General features: G+C 37.4%; 1 protein-coding gene across 1 annotated transcript; it reads right to left on the reverse strand.

Moving 5' to 3' along the window:
- Positions 1-14,692: 14,692 nt before the first annotated feature.
- LOC107860394 (alpha/beta hydrolase domain-containing protein 17B) lies at positions 14,693-20,538 on the reverse strand. Its single transcript, XM_016705733.2, has 7 exons — positions 19,834-20,538; positions 18,857-18,893; positions 18,533-18,769; positions 18,397-18,444; positions 17,243-17,670; positions 17,025-17,110; positions 14,693-15,402 (listed from the first exon to the last, which is right to left on the reverse strand). Exons 1-6 carry the CDS (start codon positions 20,133-20,135, stop codon positions 17,038-17,040), a joined length of 1,125 nt encoding a protein of 374 aa, XP_016561219.1. The 5' UTR covers positions 20,136-20,538; the 3' UTR covers positions 14,693-15,402; positions 17,025-17,037.
- Between the last annotated feature and the right edge of the window lie 2,908 nt (positions 20,539-23,446).

Consider the following 23,446-nt stretch of genomic DNA (forward strand, 5'->3'; position numbering starts at 1 on the left):
GCACTTTTGAATCAATTGTATAATTTGGCCGGGGAATGCCCCAAAGTATCTGTATATATTTACTCACCGGGGAATGCCCCGAGGTATCATGTACCCGGAGGACGCTCGTGGTGAAGGCCCGAGGCGTCGGGTAGAGCATTAGTTTAGGATTAGCATAGGTTTACTTTCAGTTCCTTTTTATTTTGGATTGTAATAATTGGACTGGACTTTACATTTCGGAGTGTTTTGTTTTTGTTTGATTATTTTGCATGCTTTTTGTGCGGTTTATACATTTCTTAGTGCCAAAAATAGTCGATACACTCTATCAAGCGACCGTGGTTGAACCACGGGATCGAGAGGTGCCTAACACCTTCCCCTCGGTCAACAGAATTCCTTAGCCGGAATCTCTGTTCGCAAACCAGTTTAAAGAGTCAAATGATTTTGGAAAGGATTATCTAACGGTGACTTGGCACACCCGACTATGCCAAGTGGCGACTCTGAATAAAAAAATATTAATAATCTTTTTCCGAAATAAATTTTTATCTTTTGTCACTTTAATAATTAAAACCCTTTTGAACTTTAAACTATAACCATTATGTTTTTTGGAGTACGAAAAAAAGGGATGTCACAGCTCTGGCGACTCTGCTGGGGATAGTATGAGAATTCGAGCTTATTTTTGAATCGTATCGGCTTTGCTTGACATTACGAGTGTATAAGCATTGTTTGTGCTTATTGTTTGTGTTATTTTCACTTTTGTGCGTTTTCGTGCTCTTTGTTTATAGTATTTATCCTATGTGTTACCGCTTTATATCTGTCATCATGAGTCCACCCCCCCGGCCTTCTTTCTGCAACAAGTCTGTAGTACACGTGTTGTACACAACCTCTAGTTGAGTCACCCTTATTTTAGGGGGGAGCCGTCGGTGTTATGGAGTAGGTGGAAAGCAAAGCAGCCACTATCGACCATACGCTCCCCCGAACAGCCTTGTTAGTGAACCACAACGTAGGTCAGCCTTTAGGTCATGCTTATGTGCATCATACGGAGACCTAGCGGGATCCACATGGCCCTTTGTAGGAGACTCGCCTCTAAAGCATCTCTACGTGCTAACTGTTGCATCTTTAAGGGTAACGGGGTCATTTGACGGACTGATTTTTGAAAAAAAAAAATGTTAGGAGTAAGGTGCGTAGGCAAAAACGAAAAAGAAAAAAATAGAAAAAAGTGAGTCGAAAAGAGTGGAAAAAAAAAAAGGAATGTCGTAGTTTATTTTAGAATTTTTTATGGCTTTTGTTCTTCACGATCCGAAAACTCAAAAAGATTTTTTTTACGTTTTACAAAGTACCGTAAATTCAAAAAAAAAAGAGTTTTGTTTGCCTTTTCTACTTATTTGTCAAAAACAAAAATACCAAAAAGATTTTTCTTCATAATTGGTGGTGTCAGTGTCTAGCTGAAAATCCAAAAGTTTTTTTCGTTTGTTTTTAATAGTGTCTCTTAAGTTAGGGTCCATTTATTAGTTAATCGTTAATTGTCCAATCTGGACGAACTACGCACCCCTGATTCTCCTCTTTCGGGAGTGAGATACGCAGGCAACCTATTGTTGGTTCGGGGATCTTATTTAAAATATTCAAAAAAAAAAGATTTTCTTCGCTCTTTATTTAGAGTAGGTGTTTCATACATATCTTGAAAAAAAAAAAAGATTTTCCTCAATAGTCGTAGGTTTCATTTTTGGTTGACCTTATTTCAAAAATCTAAAAAAATTTCTTCACTCTTTATTAGAGTAGGTGTTTCATATACATCTTTTAAAGAAAACTACAAAAGATTTTTCTTTCATTTTCATATGAAATTCAAAATTGAAAATCCAAAAAGATTTTTTCTTTGGTAATCATAGGTTTCATTTTGTATAGGAATTTTAAACGTGAAAATGCAAAAAAGAATCTATTCTTTTGACAATTTGTTATGTTCTTCTGTTTTTAAAGTTTCAAGAAAAGAAAAAAAGAAAGGAAAAAGTTTAGTTGGCCATTTTGACAAAACTTCCCGAACTACGCAAGATCTGATTCATGTACAACATGATACGTAGGCAACCTACTTTTGGGTTCGATCTAATCATTTTGTTTCATTGTTTTTCATTATTTTTCCTCTTTTAAAGAAGAACAAAAGCCATAAAGAATGACAAAATAAAAGTAGATAACAAGAGAAAAAGAACAGAGATTGATACGAAAAAAAAAAAAAGTGTAGACAAAAATCAGGATGATGTTAAAATGACCTCGCTACCCTCAAAAGCTGATAGAAATGAACATGAATTTAGGACAATTTTACTAATGTGATTCCCATGCTTGTTGTGTGCCCTAATCCTAACGGATGTCGTCTTTGATGAGCATGTTCTTTCAGATAACAGTGGTAGGTTTGCAGCACTCTGGCTAGTCACCCATACTTCACTAGATCCAAAGCAAAGCTCGCCATGGCTAGCAGGGAGATTGAAAATTCGCTCATTGACCAGGATCAGGATCACAGGGAAGAAAGTTCAGAACACAATGATGAGGTAGTAAGGCTCGGGCAACAACTGATAGGTTTGCACTGGGCATGGGCCAGCGGAATGCCTCCTCCTCCGCTCCCTGAAGGTCTTGGGAATATCTCTAACTGTCCACCGCTCTCTCAGGCACAATTCTCTACTCCTACTGAGTCACCTGAGCACGCGCCAGGATTCACTCCGCGACATTATTATCCTGGCAGTTCTGGTGTGCCCTTGGCAGCTCCCCAATCAAGACCAGCTGCTCAGCCAGCGCCACCAATCACAGCGGTATTCATGGCTCCGCCACCACATGAAACTCCCATAAATGCTGTGCGTCCCACAATGAGGCTTCCTAGGTCGGCCAGTGAGCCAGTACTGAAGGTTTCAGATAGTCAGTATTATGCCCCGGAGCCTACTTTGCAAATAAATGAACCGTATGGGTACACTCAGTCGCCTGCATTTCTATTTGATACGGAGAGACCTGTCGCAACAGAGGAACATGATATCATAGCCTGGAAATTAAAAAGTTTAGAACAGGCTATGAGGAATTTGCAAGGAATCGGAGATTATAGGAGTGTTTCCTATGAAGATCTTTGCATGTTCCCAAACATCAACCTCCCTCTCGGTTTTAAGATGCCTAAGTTCGAGAAGTATGCAAGACACGGTGATCTCATTGCAGACTTGAGACGTTATTGCAACCAGTTGAGGGCTGCAGGAGGAAAGGAAGAACTGCTCATGGCCTTCTTGGGCGAGTGTCTTTCTGATCTGGCCTCAGAATGGTTTATCGATCGAGATATCGATAAATGGAACAGTTGGGATGATTTGGCTTCTGAATTTGTTCAATATTTTCAGTATAACATCGACTTAATTCCGGACGAAAAATCCTTGGTCAACATGAAGAAGAAGAGCACCGAAGGTTTTAGGGAATATGCGATAAGGTGGCGTGAACAGGCCGCCAGGGTAAAGCCTCCAATGAAAGAAAGTAAGTTGGTAGAAGTTTTCATTCAGGCACAGGATGAGACCTATTTTCAACATTTACTTCCAGCAATGGGAAAATCTTTTATGGAAGTCCTCAAAATGGGGGAGATGATAGAAGACGGAATTAAGACTGGTCGAATAGTGAGTTTTGCCGCATTAAAAGCCACCACACAAGCGATTCAGGGTGGATCTGGCGCATTTAGAGGTAAAAAGAAGAAAGAGGACGTGGCGACTGTCGTAGCTGGAACCCATTCCTATCCCAAAAGACTACCTCGCCCCTATCCCCAAGCCCAAGCCCAAGTCTACCCCCAAGCTCCATATATTCCTCCCCACTATTACTACCCTCCACAAAACCCTTTATATTCCATTCCACCACCCCCGTACCCAGTATATAGCGCGCAGCCATATGCCCAAACCCCTTCTTACCCGTAGTGGCGCGCGCAAGCTCCACAAAATTGCCCATTCGCTCCACCAAATTACCAAAACCCCTCCAGACCCAGTTTTCAGCCTAGGCCCGAGTATAAGAAGGAGAAGGCGGTCAAAAATCAATTCACACCTCTTGGGGAGTCATATGTTAGCTTGTTTGATAGGTTGAGAAAGTTGAAGGTTTTAAGCCCAATTCAAGAAAGGCTTTTAAATCCACCGCCGAGGAATCTCGATTATTCTTTAAGGTGTGCGTACTGTTCTAATATTCCAGGCCATGATATCGAGAAATGCTGATATTTAAAGAGAGTTTTCCAAGATTTAATTGACACAAATCAGATGCTGGTCCAGGCCCCGGAGGGTCCAAACATTAACCAGAATCCGCTGCCAACCCATGCTGAAGTCAATATGTTAGAATTGATATATGATGGGAAAGAGTCTTCGAGGGGTTATAAGCCTATTGTCAAGATACATACCATTGAGGAGAAATTGGTAAATATAGCAGAGTCTTTGAAAGCAATGTCATTAAGTCGGGAAGGAATGAGAGAAGATAAAGCCCTAGAAAGCACAAAGAAGCCCCTGATCACAGTATAAGGCGCTAGAAGGTATGTTGATTTAAGCCAGGATAAACCTAAGTTGACAGTGGTGGGAGCTCTGAGTCAGCCCGTCTTGATGGTGAAAGGAGCACTGGCAGTGCCTATTGTCCTCAAACCGGTGACCCAACCTCCGATAGTTGATACAAAAAGGGTTCCCTGGAATTATAGGCGGACTGTGATGACCTATCACGGGAAAAAAGTAGTAGAAGATGTAGATGAGGTAGGGGGTTTGACCTTCATCCCTGAAAGCTTAAGAAAGTCCAAGCCAACGGTGAGTGGACCATCATCTATCAAAAATCCTATCACCGAAGAAGAAGCCGAAGAATTTTTGAAAAAAGATGAAATTGCCAGATTATTTAATATTAGACCAGTTGAAGAAAACCCCTGCTCAAATTTCCCTTTTATCTTTGTTGTTGCACTCCAAGGAGCATCGTGAACTGAAGGTATTAAATGAAGCATATGTTCCAAAGGAGATTACAATCAACCAACTTGAGAAAATGGTTGGAAACATTTTTGAGGTCAATCGGATCAGCTTTTCTGATGATGAATTGCCTGTTGAAGGTACGGGGCATAACCGGGGCCTTTACATTACAGTGAAGTGTAAAGATTTCTACGTCACTCATGTTATGATTGATGGAGGTTCAGGTGCAAATATTTGCACTATTTCTACTTTGCAAAAGTTGAATATTAGTGCTGACAGGATCAAGCCCAACAATGTATGTGTTAGGGCTTTCGATGGTGCAAAATCAAATTCCGTTGGCGAAACAGAACTAATGTTGATCATAGGGCCTGTTGAGTTCGCCATAGAGTTTCAAGTATTGAATGTAGACTCCTCTTACAATCTGTTGCTGGGAAGGCCTTGGATCCATAAGGCCAAGGCGGTTGCATCTATGCTGCACCAAATGATTAAGTTTAAGCATGACAAACAAGAAGTAGTTATTCACGGTGAAGGAGATTTGTCCGCCTACGAAGATTCTCCCTTATCTCTTATTGAAGCAAATAACGTAGAGGAGACATTCGTATATCAAATTTTTGATACAGTGCCAGTGAATCGTATCCTTGAATGACAGGCTATACCGGAACCGCAATTGTCTTCTGATTCTATCATGATGGTGAGTGAACTTTGGAAATACGGATTTGAGCCAGGAAAGGGTTTGGGAGCGTCTCTACACGGTATAGTTCATCCCATATGTTCGAGTGAGAACGTGGGCACGTTTGGTCTGGGATTTAAGCCTACAACTGAAGATCTGAAGAAAGCCAAGGAAAGGAAAAAGGAAACATGGTGACTCCCTCGCCCAATGCCACTACTCAGTGAATCATTTGTTAAGAGCGGTGTCACTAAGTATATGGAATTTAAAGTTGAATTGGTTGATGACTTCCAAAACTTTTTATTGAAGTTGATATGATCAAAGCAGGAGAAGGTACCAGTATGGCCGACGTGAAATTCATAGGTCCAGCTGTCCGGCTCAATAATTGGGAAGTCACTCCTCTCCCCGTCAGGAGGGAGTTTTGCTAGTTTCTTTTCTTTTCTTTCTGTTTATCCGAGTTATTTCAGGGTTGTAATTCGGATTTTAGTTTGTTTATGTTATGTTGGCATCTGTATTTAAACCCTTCTATCTTTTATTTAATGAAATGCAATGTTCCTTTTGTTTCGTGTCTAATATATTTTGTTTTTCTTTTCTTACACAGTTCTCTTTATGCTGATTCTAATGACATGACATGCATGCGGAATTTTCAGGCTGATCTTAAAATCCAAACTAAGCAAGATGTAATGAAGCAGGATGGGGAATATGATGAAGAAGAAGCACTAGAAGAAATAAGCAAAGAGTTGGAACAGTTTGAAGACAAACCAAATCCTAATTTGAATGAGACTGAGCCAATAAATCTAGGGGATCAAGAAGATGTTAGGGAAACTAAAATCAGTGTACATGTTTTGCCACAGCTAAAAGATGGAATGACTCAAGCATTAATTAATTATAAGGATGTTTTTGCATGGTCTTATGATGATATGCCTGGTTTAAGCACTGAATTAGAGGCTCGCAAATTGCCAACTGATCCCGCGCTCCCTCCTATCAAACAGAAGTTGAGGAAGTTTAAAACAGATGTAAGTATTAAAATTAAAGAGGAAATCATGAAGCAACTTGAAGCCAAAGTAATTCGAGTAGTTCGCTATCCTATGTGGTTATCCAATGTTGTTCTCGTACCAAAGAAAGATGGCAAAATTTGAGTGTGTGTTGATTACCGTAATTTGAACAGAGCAAGTCCGAAAGATGATTTTCCACTGCCCAACATCCATATTTTGCTAGAAAACTGTGCTAAACACGAGGTTGCCTCTTTTGTGGATTGTTATGCCGGATATCACCAGATCATTATGGATGATGAAGACGCGGAGAAGACATCTTTTATCACACCATGGGGGACCTATTGTTATCGAGTGATGCCGTTCGATTTGAAGAATGCTGGAGAAACATACATGAGAGCCATGACCACTATGTTTCATGATATGATGCATAAGGAGATTGAGGTCTACGTGGATGATGTGATTATTAAGTCAAAAAGTCAGGCCGACCATGTTAAAGATTTAAGAAAGTTCTTTGAAAAGCTTCGCAGGTATAATCTCAAACTCAACCCGGCAAAATATGTATTTGGAGTTCCGTCCGAAAAGCTGTTGGGGTTTGTAGTCAGCCGTCGGGGAATTGAATTGGATCCCTCAAAAATCAAAGCCATTCAGGATTTGCTCCCGCCCAAGAATAGAACGGAGGTGATGAGTTTGCTTGGTAGATTGAACTACATTAGTAGGTTTATTTCTCAACTCACAACCACTTGTGAGCCCATATTCAAGTTGCTGAAAAAGAGTGTTGCGGTAAAATGGACTGAAGAATGTCAGGAAGCGTTCGATCAAATCAAAAGATATTTGTCAAATCCGTCCGTCCTGGTGCCCCCGGAGCCTGGTAGGCCTTTGATTTTATATTTATCAGTCATGGACAATTCTTTCGGTTGTGTCCTGGGTCAATATGATGTCACAGGCAAAAAGGAAGAGGTTATTTATTATCTTAGCAAGAAGTTCACCGCATATGAGTCCAGGTACACTCTTCTTGAAAGGACGTGTTGTGCCCTAACTTGGGTAGCACAGAAGTTGAAGCATTATCTCTCATCATATACTACTTATCTCAACTCCCGCATGGATCCTTTGAAGTATATCTTTCAGAAGCCTATGCCAACGGGTCGATTGGCAAAGTGGCAAATATTGCTTACCGAGTTCGACATTGTATATGTGACTCGAACCGCCATGAAAGCCCAAGACTTGGCAGATCATCTTGCTGAGAATCCCATCGATGAAGAGTACTAGCCATTAAAGACATATTTTTCTGACGAAGAAGTGTCGTGTGTCGATGAAGTCGTTATAGATGTTGATCCAGGTTGGAGGTTATTCTTCGATGGAGCTGTCAATATGAAAGGAGTCGGAATAGGTGCGGTTCTTATCTCTGAATCGGGACAACATTTCCCGGTAACAGTATAACTTTGATTCTACTGTACTAATAATATGGCAGAGTATGAAGCCTGCATTCTTGGTTTGAGGTTAGTTGTTGATATGAGAGTCCAAGAATTATTGGTGTTGGGGGATTCGAATTTGCTCGTCCATCAAATTCAAGGCGATTGGGAGATGCGAGATTTGAAGCTCATCCCGTATCGACAATGCTTGCAGGAGCTATGTCAACGGTTTGTGTTAGTAAAATTTAGGCATATTCCAAGGATTCGTAATGAAATTGTTGATGCTTTAGCCACTCTGTCTTCAATACTCTAACATCCTGACAAAGCCTATATCGATCCAGTGCATATACAGAGTCGTGATCAGCATGCTTACTGTAATGCGGTTGAAGAAGAGCTCGATGGAGAACCTTGGTTCTTGGATATCAAGCGGTACATTCAGTCAGGAGAATACCCAGCACATGCCACCAACGATCAAAAGAGGATTATTAGGCGTTTGGCTAGTGGATTTTTCTTAAGTGGGGGAATCTTGTATAAGAGGACCCCAGATCTGGGACTTTTAAGGTGTGTAGATGCAAGAGAAGCCTCGGCAATCATGGTTGAAATACACTCTGGAGTATGCAGGTCGGACATGAACTGTCATGTCTTGTCGAAGAAGATTCTTCGAGCAGGTTATTACTGGCTTACTATGGAAAGGGATTCTATTCAATTTGTTCGAAAGTGTCATCAATGTCAGGTACACGGTGATCTAATAAGTTCTCCTCCTGTCGAGTTGCATGCCATGGCCGTTCGTGGCTTGGGGAATGGATGTGATTGGACCGATTGAGCCAAAGGCATTAAATGGACATAGATTCATTTTGGTAGCCATTGACTATTTCACAAAGTGGGTAGAAGCAGTAACTTTCAAGTCAGTGACAAAGAAGGCTGTGGTAGATTTTGTTCATGCCAATATCATTTGTAGATTTGGAATTCCTAAGATGATCATTACAGACAATGCTGCCAATCTCAATAGTCATTTGATGCAAGAAGTATGTCAACAGTTTAAGATCGCACATCGAAATTCTACTCCATATCGCCCAAAGGCCAATGGTGTTGTAGAAGCCGCTAATAAGAATATAAAAAAGATACTGCGAAAAATGGTACAAAGGTCTAAACAGTGGCATGAAAAGCTGTCGTTTTCATTGCTAGGTTATCGCACCACTGTTCGCACTTCAACAGGGGAAACTCCATATTTATTGGTGTACGGGACAAAAGCAGTCATCCCTGCAGAAGTTGAAATTCCCTCTCTTCGAGTCATTGTAGAAGCAGAGATTGATAATGACGAATGGGTAAAAAACCGACTGGAATATTTGAGTTTGATTGAGGAAAAATGGCTAACGTCTGTATGTCATGGCCAGTTGTATCAGAGGAGGATGGCTCGAGCGTATAACAAAAAGGTCCGTCCCAGGAATTTTGAAGTTGGTCAGTTGGTATTGAGACGTATCCTTCCATACCAGGTTGAAGCGAAAGGCAAGTTCTCCCTTAACTGGCAAGGTCCCTTTGTTGTGAAGAAAGTGTTGCCCAATGGAGCCTTATATTTGACAGATACTGAAGGCAAAATGGCAGAAATGGCTATCAATGTTGATGCGGTCAAAAGATATTACTTATGATATTTGATACTTTGTTGATTTTATTGCATGTTTAGTACTTGCATTTTTTAAGATTGATATGATGAAGGCATTTTATTCTTCTATCCAAACATTGTGTCATCCTTTGTTTACCCGTTTGAGCTTCGTTTTAATTTTCTTTCATATCCCTCTTTTGGAATCAAAATGGAGTCAAAGATAAATGTCGAGGAAATAAGAATAAAAGAAAGAGTTCGAAGAAAAAAAAATCAAAATCAAATCAAAACAAAGAACAAGCTGATGGAACTACGTGCGATCTGATTCTCCTCTCTCGGGAGTGAGATACGTAGGCTGCCCTATTTTGGGCTTGGTCCAACCAAATAAAGATCTAAGATTCACCCATTCAACAAAGCTGGGGCATGAGTTAATGTGTTGTTTGAGTCGATTCCAAAAGTTATAAGTCTCACCCCCACTTCAAGTATCATTTGAGCCCCTTACCATCTTTTCTAACCTTGACCAAAGGCCAAGTTACAACCAAAGAAAGTCCTTCAGATCAATTTTTGATAAGGTTAAGGCTAAGTATGCAATGGATATGATAATACATTGTGAAATACCACTTGTCTCCCTCAGTATAAGAAATCAGGAAAGAAATACAAAAATGAGAGAGTCTTATTGGTGAAGACCCCCGTGGGCATCATAAGGTGATGATGAGTTGAGAGAAAATGAAAATGAGAGAGTCTTATTGGTGAAAACTTTTGCAGGCACCATAAGGCGATGGTGAGTGGAGAGAAATAAAAATGAGAGAGTTTTATTGGTGAAAACCCTTACAGGCATCGTAAGGCGATGAAGAGTTCAAGAGAAAAGTGAAAAGAAAGAGATTTGTTGGCGAAAGTCTTTAAAGATACCGTCAATCGAATGTGATGTATGAGTCCAATGGATTTGAAAAGCGGCTCAGCGGCAAAGGCACGAACTCAACAACAAATGGGGAGTTTGGATAGGAAGATCAGGCAGCTCAATCCAAAATGCATGTCATACTCATTAGAGTTGGTTGTCGTATTCAGATAAGTTTTCTTTTTGAATATGGGACATTGCCCTTTTCTTTCATTTACATATTCATGCTTTTTGTCTTTTTATTGTCATCTATCAAAATAAAAGTCACCATCATTTCTTTACATTTTAAATCAAGTCTGTGTCAAAACAAGCGAGAAAGGATTTCAAAATTTACTACCAGCCTTTCCAATTATATGAGGAAAAGCCAAGGACCAGCACATGGAAGAAATATGATTGTAATTCAACACGAAGCAAAGGAAGTCTATCAACCGACAGGCTATTAGATTCGTGAAAGCATTCAGATTTGGGAAAAGAGTGCCTCAGGGGCATGGTAAAATGGAAACCCATTGTTCGAGTCAAAACTCATTTCCCTCAATCTGGATCCGGATCGATGATGCGGCAAGATAGGGCAAGTATTAGCGATTTAGAACAAAGATGAAAGGAACGAGTGCTGGGGCAGATACCTGAGAAGCCAAGAGCTGCGAGCCACCACTAAGTTTTTAACTGACAAATTTTCTTTGTTGAAATATGGGCAAATTTGCTTAACTTAATTCAGCTACCATTGGAAATGCACATCCATGGGATTTTACTTTCTGTTCAGGACCCTCCTGAAAAATGGGATTTTACTTTTGTTCAGGACCCTCTTAAAAAATGGGATTTGACTTTCTGTCTAGGACCCTCCTGAAAAATGGGGTTTTACTTTATGCGCTGGACCTTCCTGAAAAAATGGGAATTTACTTTATGTTCAGGACCCTCCTGAAAAATAGAATTTTACTTTCTGTTCAGGACCCTCCTGAAAAATTGGACTTTACTTTCTGTTCAGGACCCTCCTGGAAAATGGGACAGCGCTTTCAAAAAAAAAAATGCTACTTTACTATAATTTTTGTTCGGGATAATTCTCGTTCTAGTTTTAATTTTGGGTTTCAGGAGTCCGCCTGAAGAACAAGGTGATGAAATAGCAAGTCAGGAGCCCGCTTGGTGAATAGGGGAAAGAAACGAAAAGTCTAGCAACAAAGTGATGAAATAGCAAGTCAGGAGCCCGCCTGGAGAATAGGGTGAAGAAACGAAAAGCCAAGCAACAAAGCGAAGCAATTGAAAGCCAAGCAACAAGTTGAAAGAAATTGCAAGTCAGGAGCCCGTCTGAAGAATAGGGTGATAAAAGTCGAGTCAAGAGCCAACAGAAGCTGTATAGATAGGATTTTGTAATTTCGTTTATGTTTTAACTTGTAATTTCCATTCTTGATGTAATGACAGAGCCGCGGACCGGAACCTCGATGGAACCTCACTCGACTCTCCAACTCGATATAGTCCACTTCTCTTCCAATCCTTTGAAATACCCGTGACTTAATTCTCTCATAACTTGGGTAGATAGGGTGTCCGACAGGAGTCGATTGTCCTTCCTTCTTTTACTCCTCTCTTTGAATAATGATCGGGACAAAATTCGATCTCGTTGTCTACTTCTTTGCCTGAAAACACTGCGTGCTTACATTCAAAGGGGGCATGATGTAGACACGTAATTTTGTCCCTCCGAAAGATTAATTTACCCAATTTTACCTTATCCTAACGTGTACCCTCACCCGTGTGATAATCCCTCCACAAAATGACAAAAATAACAATCCCCTAACTAATTTTGTCTTACTAGCAACCTACCCAAACAAAAATAGACACCTAACCCTTATCCCTCCAATTAAAAAACAACACCTACCTATCCAATCCTAACAACCCATCCAATCAAAAACTACACCACCCCACCCCTACCCTACCTCACCTCCCTACCCGTACCTAACCCCCTACCTACGTAACCCCACCCGATCCCCTTTATATTTTTTTCCTTCACTGGAATACAGATATAGAAGCACTCATTCTTACTATTCCATATACAAAATATTACACACAGAATACTGAGGGCACATATATTCCTCACAATTTCTATTCCAGAGGAGGACCATTTTTCTATTTTTGGAAGCGGATATATAGAGCACCGATAGACAGCAGACCTCAGCATATACAAAGATGGTCACTCTCACATACACACACAGAAACCTTCATTAACACAGTCGAAAACTTGATTTTTTTTATTTTTTCTTTTTTTCCCCTTCATCACACACAAAACCACGCGCACTTATTCACGCATAAAAACACGCGTACACACACAAAACGAGGGAGAGGGAGAGATTTAGAATTGTGAGAGAGGGTTAAAAACGGGAAGGAAGATGGTTTGAGAGATCTTCGGGTTTGTTCGTTTTTCGGCGAAAATTTCATCAGAATTGATATTTCAGTTTATCGATTTAATCCCAAGGTCGCCAGAATTGGTTTCTATCATCAGATTGATCGAAACAATCTCAAAATCGCCAAAAATTCTTGTTTTCTTCGATATTTGGGCGAAATCTGGCCGGTGTCTGACTGTTTTTGGTTTTTTTTTGTCGTTGTCCGCTCGCCAGAGCACAGTTCCTATCGGTTTCAGCTCTCTGTTGGATTTTAAGGGCACTTCGGGTTTGTCTGTTGTGGGATTTATTATCGATATCTGTTTTTGGGGTTTTCGTGATTGAATCGTGTCAATATTCAGAGTTTGGATTTCATTTTTGAGGTTTTCTATCGATTCTCCAATCTATTCGGGTTTGGTCTGCTCGTTGTTGGGTTTTGTTTGAGAATTCAGTTTCGGATTTCTTTATTATTGATGAAGACATGTTTCATTGAGCCGTCGAACAATTTGCAGATTGAAATAAAATTGAGGTTCTGCTCGGGATATTCGGACGCGGTCTTCGTTTTTTTTCACTCGATTAATATTGGAATTTGAAAGCTACGAATCGAGGTCCAATTCTATTCCCCTCTTTTATTTCATGTTTATTAAATTTGATGTGTTGGAGTGAATATTGTGTTTGGTTGATGATTGTGACGTGGTGATATGTTTCGATATTGTGTTTGAGAAATCGCGATTACTGTGGTTGATATTGATTGATTGATTTACGTGAATGAAGGAATTGAAAGAGTTGAATTCATGTGGGAATAAGTGGGCGAGAATTGAAAACTTGATATAATTAGTGAACTTTGATTAGTTTGATTCATTAGTTGTTTGACTTGAAATAAACATTAATTGAATTTGGTAGTATCTAGATACGCTGATTGGAATAGGCAAGACGTAGGTCGGGTAGGCAAATCTAGAGATTGCGGGTTGATTGAATGTTTGAAATTTGATTGAATGACTTGATTTTAGCACTTTTGAATCAATTGTATAATTTGGCCGGGGAATGCCCCGAAGTATCTGTATATATTTATTCACCGGGAAATGCCCCGAGGTATCATGTACCCGGAGGACGTTCGTGGTGAAGGCCCGAGGCGTCTGGTAGAGCATTAGTTTAGGATTAGCATAGGTTTACTTTCAGTCCCTTTTTATTTTGGATTGTAATAATTGGACTGGACTTTACATTTCGGATTGTTTTGTTTTTGTTTGATTATTTTGCATGCTTTTTGTGCGGTTTATACATTTCTTAGTGCCAAAAATAGTCAATACACTTTATCAAGCGACCGTGGTTGAACCACGGGATCGAGAGGTGCCTAACACCTTCCCCTCGGTCAACAGAATTCCTTAGCCGGAATCTCTGTTCGCAAACCAGTTTAAAGAGTCAAATGGTTTTGGAAAGGATTATCTAACGGTGACTTGGCACACCCGACTATGCCAAGTGGCGACTCTAAATAAAAAAATATTAATAATCCTTTTCCAAAACAAATTTTCATCTTTTGTCACTTTAATAATTAAAACCCTTTCGAACTTTAAACTATAACCATGTTTTTTGGAGTACGAAAAAAAGGAGTGTGACAACTTGCATGGTCTTTTCTTTCTCACATATTTAAATTTGCCAAAACAGCTAATTAAACTGAGGATGTCTTTTCACAAAGCCAACATACGTGCTGCCTACCACCAAGTATCGGCCAAGATTGAGTACAAACATGTGGATAATCTAGCTTAAATGCTTAATACAAGTGTTGGTCACGCTACAATAGTAGCTTGGAAAATGATTTAAAAAAGGAATCATTAGATCAATTTGTGAGAGTTGTGTACTATGTGGTATGAACCAAAATATCCTTTAATTTCATTTTCAACCGGTCCAAATACATACCAATACCAAGAAACCCGAACGAAGCCCAAACCAAAATGTCAAACCCAGGGGGAAAGGGGAAGGGGAGGGGGAGAGAGTAGGAGGAAAAGATGAGACAGCTATGATTACTCCAAAACCGACCTCAAACCAGAGTACAGGAATGGAGATGTTCCATCAGGATTAGGTGCTTCATGAATCCACAACAAAAGATTTTGGTTTGCTTCCAGTACCAGGAGTAACAGGCAACATAGAATCTCCAGGGTATTCAAGCATAGCATAACATTTCTCATTTGGCACAGGCACGGGGAGAAGAAATGATATAAATAACCACTTACAATTTGAGTGTAAGAGAATGACTACACAAAGAGCTAGTGTGCTTTATAGCACTGATCTCCTATGTCTTAACATAGGTAGATCTCCGGTGAAAAAGGGTCAAAAAAACTTGAAAGAAGATTGTGTAATGGATCATATAACCAACTAACCCAACCACCACTTTATCTGGTTATTAACCCATTTCATCCAAATTGTAGGATCCCGTTTGATAACTACCATGCTAAAATCAATTGGTTCGCTGTGGTATATACAACCAGTGTTTGCATTGGAATGTTCAGTTGAGCTCAGGAGCATGAATGCACATTCTCGGTAGAAATTCCAGCATCATTGCACAGTAAACGTCTGCCCTCTGAAAGCAATCAGATAACTGTAAGCGGAAGTGTTCCACAAAACTCTACTAACAAAACATATAGGTTTTGGTGGTCCGTCGAAGCAAAAATGAGAAAAGGTTGAAATGGAAATCACGAACATCTCCAATAAAAGAAATTATGAAAGGATAAATCAAGCATTACATTCTACAATCAATCGAAAAAAGGTTTACATTTATTCACACCAGCTCATCACAAGGGAGCTCAAAAGGATGGATGTGGGATCTACATGGAACGCTACCAGCAAAGCAGTGGCAAAATGTGCATTTTTCCAGTAAAAGGCCAAAACCATCCCTAAACAACAAAGGAGATCTTTCTGCAATTTCCGCAGCTTAGTGCCTAATCACTAGAAATTACTCGAGGTAGTCGGCAGCCAACTTTTCAGATATTAAGGTATTATTATCAAAATGTCTTATTTCAACAAATATTTTAGAAAATTCTCCGACAAACAAACACCTTTTGCGGTACCTTTATGCTGCATAATGCTGAAAAGAAACATATTGCAACTACAAGAACCTCAATTGCACTTAATTTTAGTGATTCTTTAGAGGTTTCAACTGAATCCTACAGCATCACAAAGGCTGAAGGCACCAAACTTCACATGACACAGACATAACCTATTTCGGAATCAAATATATGGAATTGTTTCCAGAACAAAAAAAAAATGCAACATACACTCATGCACAGTTACATGGGAAAATTTGCCTCAGAATTTAGGCAATCAACAGATTTCTTATTGTCGGTCTTAAGTACAGCAATCAAGAACTCAATCAATCACACAGAGCAGATTTTTTAGCCACAAATATAGGAGTATATACAGTTTACCAACTCGCACTTGAATATGCAAATAATAATCAAAATTTTAATCATTCTTACACTCTTGCATAACTAGTAAAGTTGATGCCAAGTGACCAAGAGGTCACGGGTTTGAGCTGTGGAAACAACCTCTTGCAGAAATACCGAGTAATGTTGCGAACAATAGGCTATGGTCCAGCCCTTCTCCGGATCCCGCGCATAGCAGGAGCTTAGCGCACCAGGGTGCCCTTTTTCTACACTCTTCCATTAGAAAGGCTTAAATCATATCAGGATTATAGGAAGGGATAATTTGGTATCCGCTCGCAGTCAGGATAACAGATAAACTCTCTTTGCTTTTGAAACTTTTTTATTTTTAAGAAATGACTGATTAAAGCAACATATTGCTAAAATGCATACGAAGATCAGATCCATTCTTCATTACTGTGCACTAAAATAGGTCAGTTCTCCAGGATATTAAATTTAATTGGAGATTAGGTAAAAAGAATAAGTATTGAGTCACTGGAGGTGAACAAACCTAGCACAAGGACTTCAAACATTGACCAAATGGCAAAACCTATGTATTACTAGGAAAAAGAGTGAAGACTCCGAAATGACAAAGCAAATCAATCATACCAAAGAAAAGACAAATCCTAGGTTTTTAAGAACATATAGCATACACTATTAACCTTTTTAAAGCTAGCTCGTAGAATATGGAAAAAGTAAAAATCGAAGATGACACCAGTAAAACCAAATAAACAACCAAAGTGCTCAAAAGCCAAAGGTGGAAAAAACAACCCTTTAGACTAACCTTCATCAGATATTCAGACGTTTGCTCCAACAGGCTTGAAGCAATCAATATTGCACAATACAGCAGATCTCATCATGTCACCAAAGCTGCCACCAATAGCATACATCAGTCATGAAAGTTATTGCATTTTATACAAGATGAGGCTATTCTGAATTAACATGGTAAAAGAGATGAAGAAAATAGTAAATTAAAGAACTGTTAGACAGTGGTAATCTAACCGATCAATGCTTTTTCTAGCTTTCTCTGGTTGTTCTGAATTATTATTTGCCTTCTCTGAGAGATCCACACTCTTGCTCTTGCGGTCCATGTTAGCTCTGGATTTATCTCTTCGATCTGTGCTTGTTCTAGCATCTCTGTTGTCTGTGCTTTGCCTAGATTTCTCCCTCTGATCTGTGCTTGGCCGGGGTCTACAATCTGTGCTGCTTCGAGGTTTATCTGTTTGGTCCATGCAAAGTGCAGATCCATTTCTAAAAACAGTTGATTTCTCAATAGCTGATATGAACTTCTTCAAATGTTTTATGTACTCCGGGAAGAGCTCCAAATCACAATGGTTACCAGTTTTAACCCACAATGGCTCATATTTCTGCTTAGATAGCTCAAAAAGCTGTTTGCCATGGGAGCAATCAACTACATCATCTGCAGTGCCCTAAAAACTCCCAAAAAAAAGTACATATCAGATATCAGCTAGCAATTCTGAATCCAAGAGTTACCATTATAATATTACTAGAAAATAATAGTTTGCTATCTAGAGAGGATGTACTCCCAGAAAAAAAAAAAATACTACTATTACAATGCCATGGAGAAATTAATTTTTTGACCATGTTTACATTTTTGTTTTTAAACAACAAATCTGGGATGATGAAATATATAGGCTACGGAAACTACCCTTATAGTAAGGCAAATAACTCATATTTCTCCGTCCTATTTTGAATCACCCGCACCGACTTGCCTAAAGCTCTAGATGAAGAAGTCCACTGAAACATTACATTTGAGTCTTAAAGACATCTTTTAACAAAATGGTTGGAAGAATTAGAAAGGGAATAGAGATGTAGATACAATTAAAAGAACAAAAGTGGAGTAGGCTCGTAGAGGCTTGTAAGTGGAGGTTAAATTAGAGAAATCTGAAGGTAGAACTGCCATTTGCCAAGAGCACCAGATATTAGTCCAACCATTGTTCTGGTTTCACCATAAATCCAATCAAACAAAGAAGATTTTATATATCCCAAGATGCATAATCCCAAGGACCCCATTTGATATCCAAAGATCACAGATAACCAGTGAATTAATTTTATAATTTATAAAAATAATCAATCTTATCACTATAAATGTAGAAGTAAATGTTGAAATTTGAAAAAGAAAAACAAACACTCACATGAATAATGAGGACAGGGCATTCAACCAACGGTATTTTGTCAATATTCTGCACGATAAAGAAGCAACCAATTACACAATGAACTCCAGTTTCCTTCAACTCAACTTCACAAACTGCTAGAAATATAAAAGTTAACCTTATATATGTCAAACCAATATGTCCGCTTCACAGGATACATTACACGAAGTCCGGAGAGTATTGGGCTGTGAAGAACGACCGCCCTAAATCTGGACAATCGCGATGCCAGATCCAGTGTGGGTCCACTACCAACTGACTGTCCATATAGTATGACATCTTCCTCTTTCACGCCATATGTCTCTTTAAGACTTTTATACACAGCTTCTATGTCAGCATAAGTGTTCTGCTCGCTAGGCTATAGGAAAATAAGAATATAAGAGTTTAACACTTCAATCTCAACAAACCTCAATCCTAATTAATTATCAAAAGAAATCTTTAATACCTTGCCAGTGGATCGCCCATATCCTGAATAGTCATATCTGCCAGAAGAGAGGTTTAAGGTAATTAGAACTTCAATTATGTATAAGCCCACTAACACAGGGTTCAAAATCAAATTTTCACTAGCTTTTCAAGAGGATGAGAGTAAGCAGCTTTTTCCCAGACATCTTTTCTTCCAAGTTCATTCAGATATAATTCATGCAATCAGATAAAAAGGACTAAAGGACGCTAACGCAGCGACCCAATTATACAGATCTCACTCTTTGGAGAATGGAGATCATAAAATTTTCAAAGAGAGCTGAAATGATTTCCAAGTAGATAGACGAGTAAGGTATAACTGTTACTTGTACAGTTCGCAAAGTCCAGATGTAAGAAATACTTATATCTTACCATAAAGAATCAAGCTTTTCGACATTACTTCTCATTCACCAGATCTGACTGGAAATTAATAGTACCAGCTTTCATCAATATATCATTTCAACTTCAGCTGTACCGCAAGAAACAATTTCTCAACCCGTTTTCTCTCCAAATGAAAGAACATATAGAAAAGCATCGAGAATAATGCTCCTTCGGCCCCAAACCATTGGACACCATTTTATTCCCATACAATTTCAGGAAACAAAATAAACTTCCAAATATAAAACTTCGATATACAGAAAATTTTCTCACAAACTAACATTTTAACCATTTAATGTCTTGATTGTCTAATTACGTAAAATGGAACAGACATAGTATTTCAACTTCAATTATTACTGAATCTGAAGATGCATCAACTGTATTACATTGGATTCACTCTACTATTTGAAACCCCAAAAAAAAAAAAATCACTGTTTCATTATCATCCGACAGCAAAACATCTACTTTTCACCCAAAAAAAAAAAAGCAAAAAGCAAAAAAAACTTAAATAATTATAGTAATTCAAAAAAGAGAACAGTACTACTACTATAACTAGTATAAGGAGCAGGAGAAAAATTAATATACCCCATCAAATTGACCCGAAGATGTAGACTGAGTTCAGTAAACAACTCATACATCTGCCCTAAATCAGCAGCGTTACCATGCGAATAAAGCACCGTCAAAATCGCCGCCGGATTCTTAATATACACGGCCACAATCTCATTTCCCTTCTTCGTTTGTAGCTTCAATACGTCGACATTTTCCTTCTCCGGTACTTCAGTCAACTTCAATTTCCCCGTCGATTCTTCCATCACCACTCCGTACGAAGGCGGATTCGGTGGAAAAAATGCAAACTTTGCTGCCATTGATGACGTCACCGCTCCCATTGATACAGCAAAGCTCCTGTATACGCTATACAGAGAATAAATATAAATAAATTAGAGATTATATCTCTAATTAGATAGGGTTGAGAATACTATTATGGTAAAAATGGGAAATCTATGTGATACGTATTTGTAGTTTATGTATAATTATTCTACGGCTATATGAACGGAGAAGAATTTAGAAAAGTGGAGGGATTTCCGGCGTTAAGAAGGAAGAGACCACGTGTGATGTATGTGTATATAAAAGCTGTTATATAAAATTATGTGTTGTACGCTGCCGTTGTACGGGATCGATAATGTACCACTCGTTGGTAGATCGACACGTGTCCGCTTGGGTTTCACTACTTGATGATGTTGATTTTACTGCGATGACAATAATTATGCTAATTAATATTCCCACCCTTCAATCCATTATTGCTCCACATTAAATAATTATTCATTTTTATTATTTAATCATTTCTAATCTATCCATATTGTTAACTATTCCCTCCGTCCCATTTTACCCGTCATATATTTCTTAATTTAATGTCCCATTTTACTTGTCATTTTTTACTTATCAAAAAAAGACAAAAAAAAAAATTTCATTATACCTTTAGTGTAATTGATTACTCCTTGTTATTAGACATTCATCAATATTGAAACTAATAACAAGACACGATTAAGAGGGGCAAAAAGGTAAAGTTACATTACCAATCATTATTTTCTTAATAGTTGTGTCATCCTAATTTGGAACAAGTAAAATGGGACGGAGGGAGTATAATATAATTATTTTTTACTTTCTATTTATTGTTTCTGAAAAAAGGGCATCAATTTAAGCCGAATATAAGCAAAAATAGATGAAAGAGATTAATTTCTATTGCAACTTATTCATTATGTTTCTTTTTTTATGCCCTTTGAAAAAGTAATTGACTAGGAAGAATTAAAATTTTTTATCTTCACTTATATGGTAAAATATAATCTCTCTTCATTCAACCATTCTATTTATGTTATATCCTTGTATAAATGAGTTGTTTTAAATTAAAAAAAATTAATATTAAGGATAAAATGAAAAAATTATATATCATTAGTACATCATCTGTCCATCTTTTTCATATTTGACTTATACACTCTTTAAAAAATAATAAATAAACGATTAATTTTACTATATTACTTTCTGAATTTAATAAATTTAGTATTTTGAAAATGTGTTGTATGATGACTATAATTAATACCAAGAATAAAATAAAATAGTAAATTATCTCTTACCGTAATTTTTAAATTAGATAAATAAAATTAAACAATTATTTTTAATATATTAGAAAAATAAAAGTAAACAAAAAAAATTGAGAAAACTATATTTTAGAAGCAACCAATTGATGTATTTAGAAGCCACAATTTAATTGAGTTAAAGTTGGTAAAAATATCTTTAGTGGAGAAAGTGTGGATGATTTGGCAATAATTGACTTATGAAAACATGGCACTTTGGAGGATTCGAAAGGAACAGTTTCGATTAGACTGTCTAAAAGGCTATCTTGTCTATTGTGCACAACTCGCAATTAAAATAAGTCATGTTATAAGTAAAGTGATCAAAATAGATCACCTATTTAAGAAGTTATCAAAATTAATTAAATATAATAAAATTTTATGTTTTTCACTTTTTTTTTAACGATTAACTTACGAAATTGACTTTTTATAAAATATAGTACAAGTTTTTTTGTAAAACATAATAATACGTTTTATCAAAAAATATTATAAAACGTAATAAATTATTACGATTTGCACGAAAATTTAAATAAAAAAATCAGCATGATATTTTTTTAAAACTGAAAAAACATAATAAAAATATACGATGTGCACTTTATGTCATTTGGTAGTTCACCTTTTTACGGTTAAATTAGACTTTCTTTTTTAGTGGTATCATTTCTACCTCAACGAGGTTGTTTTATCATCTATACATGCTTTATCCTCCCCAGACCTTGCTTAGACCTTGCTTATTAGAGAAAAAAGTTTCATCAATAATTTATTTGTAGTCCTTTTTCATAATTATTGTTGTTATAAGTGTATAATTTATTTGCCTTTATTGAACCATCACCAAGATTTTATTTGTTACTTATAAAACATACTGTTGATAAGATATTTTATGACTAGTGGGTGAGCATAGAAAGAAAGAATGGAAATAAAGGGGCTCAATAATTTTATAATGGGGCATGCAATTGAATACACCTCTTACTTTTTCAAATGTGTTTTTTTTTTATGCTTTAAGTGAAGTAATCTAAAGCAAGTAAAGATGAAGAGGGAAAATAAGAAAGAAACAATGAGTATACATTAAGGAGTGGTAATTCTTCAATTTGTCAACAAATTTTCTTGACAAAAGTCTTTTTGCCATTATTCAAATAAAATGATGTGTACCAACTTTGCTGTTATTAATCTTTTTCTATTGAATAACCATACAGTATTCAATATTTATTAACTTGATCAATCTAATTTCCCTGCACAAACCTTATCAAAGTAAAAAGGCGTCATTCCTAAAAATTTTCCTTTTTCAAGATTGAATTTAACCATTTTTACTAAAAGTTGATGAATGCGCCCCCCGCCCCCCCCCCCCCCCCCCCCCCCCCCCTCCAAAAAAAAAAACCACACACACGTATGTGTATTTTTTAAAAAACACTAAAAATTTACGGTACATAATAATTATTTGTGCTCTTGATTCGTGATGTTTGTCTTTATAGTAATCCAATTAATTTTCTTTACTTTCTAGTTTGATTTATAATTTTTTATATTTTGATAATTTCAAGAATCTATTTCATGTTAGGACAACTGGTCTTTGAACTCATTAATTTTTATCCTCATTTAATTTAATTACCATCAAGATATACTGACATGCCAGAACTAAATTTTTAACATTGTTCTTATTTTTTGTTCCTTGAAATGATTAAATTCTTAGATAATGCATATGATATGTTGATACGCTATGACTATATAATAGAACGAGTCACCGTTAATAATATAACAATAAATCAAAATTCAATTGAGTAGAAGTATAAATAAATAAATAAATAAAACATGATTAGCTTGACTCTGGAGGCAAGTCCTCGACGAAGATGGCCAGAGAATAGATTTGTATTTGAAGAACATCACAAAAATTGTCAATAAATAAATAAATAAGATTTTGATGTTTTGTCAATAACATAAGAATCAGTTGTTAAGCTCCAAACTAAATGCCCTTAAATATGAAGTAATATAGATCAAACTCCTTTATAGGGATGAATCCTTAGGGTTGGATGATTGAAAATTATTTCCTTTTAAATTATAATTAAATGACATTTAATTATAAA

The sequence above is a fragment of the Capsicum annuum genome, chromosome 2 (genome assembly GCF_002878395.1).
Source record: "Capsicum annuum cultivar UCD-10X-F1 chromosome 2, UCD10Xv1.1, whole genome shotgun sequence".
Taxonomy (NCBI): domain Eukaryota; kingdom Viridiplantae; phylum Streptophyta; class Magnoliopsida; order Solanales; family Solanaceae; genus Capsicum; species Capsicum annuum.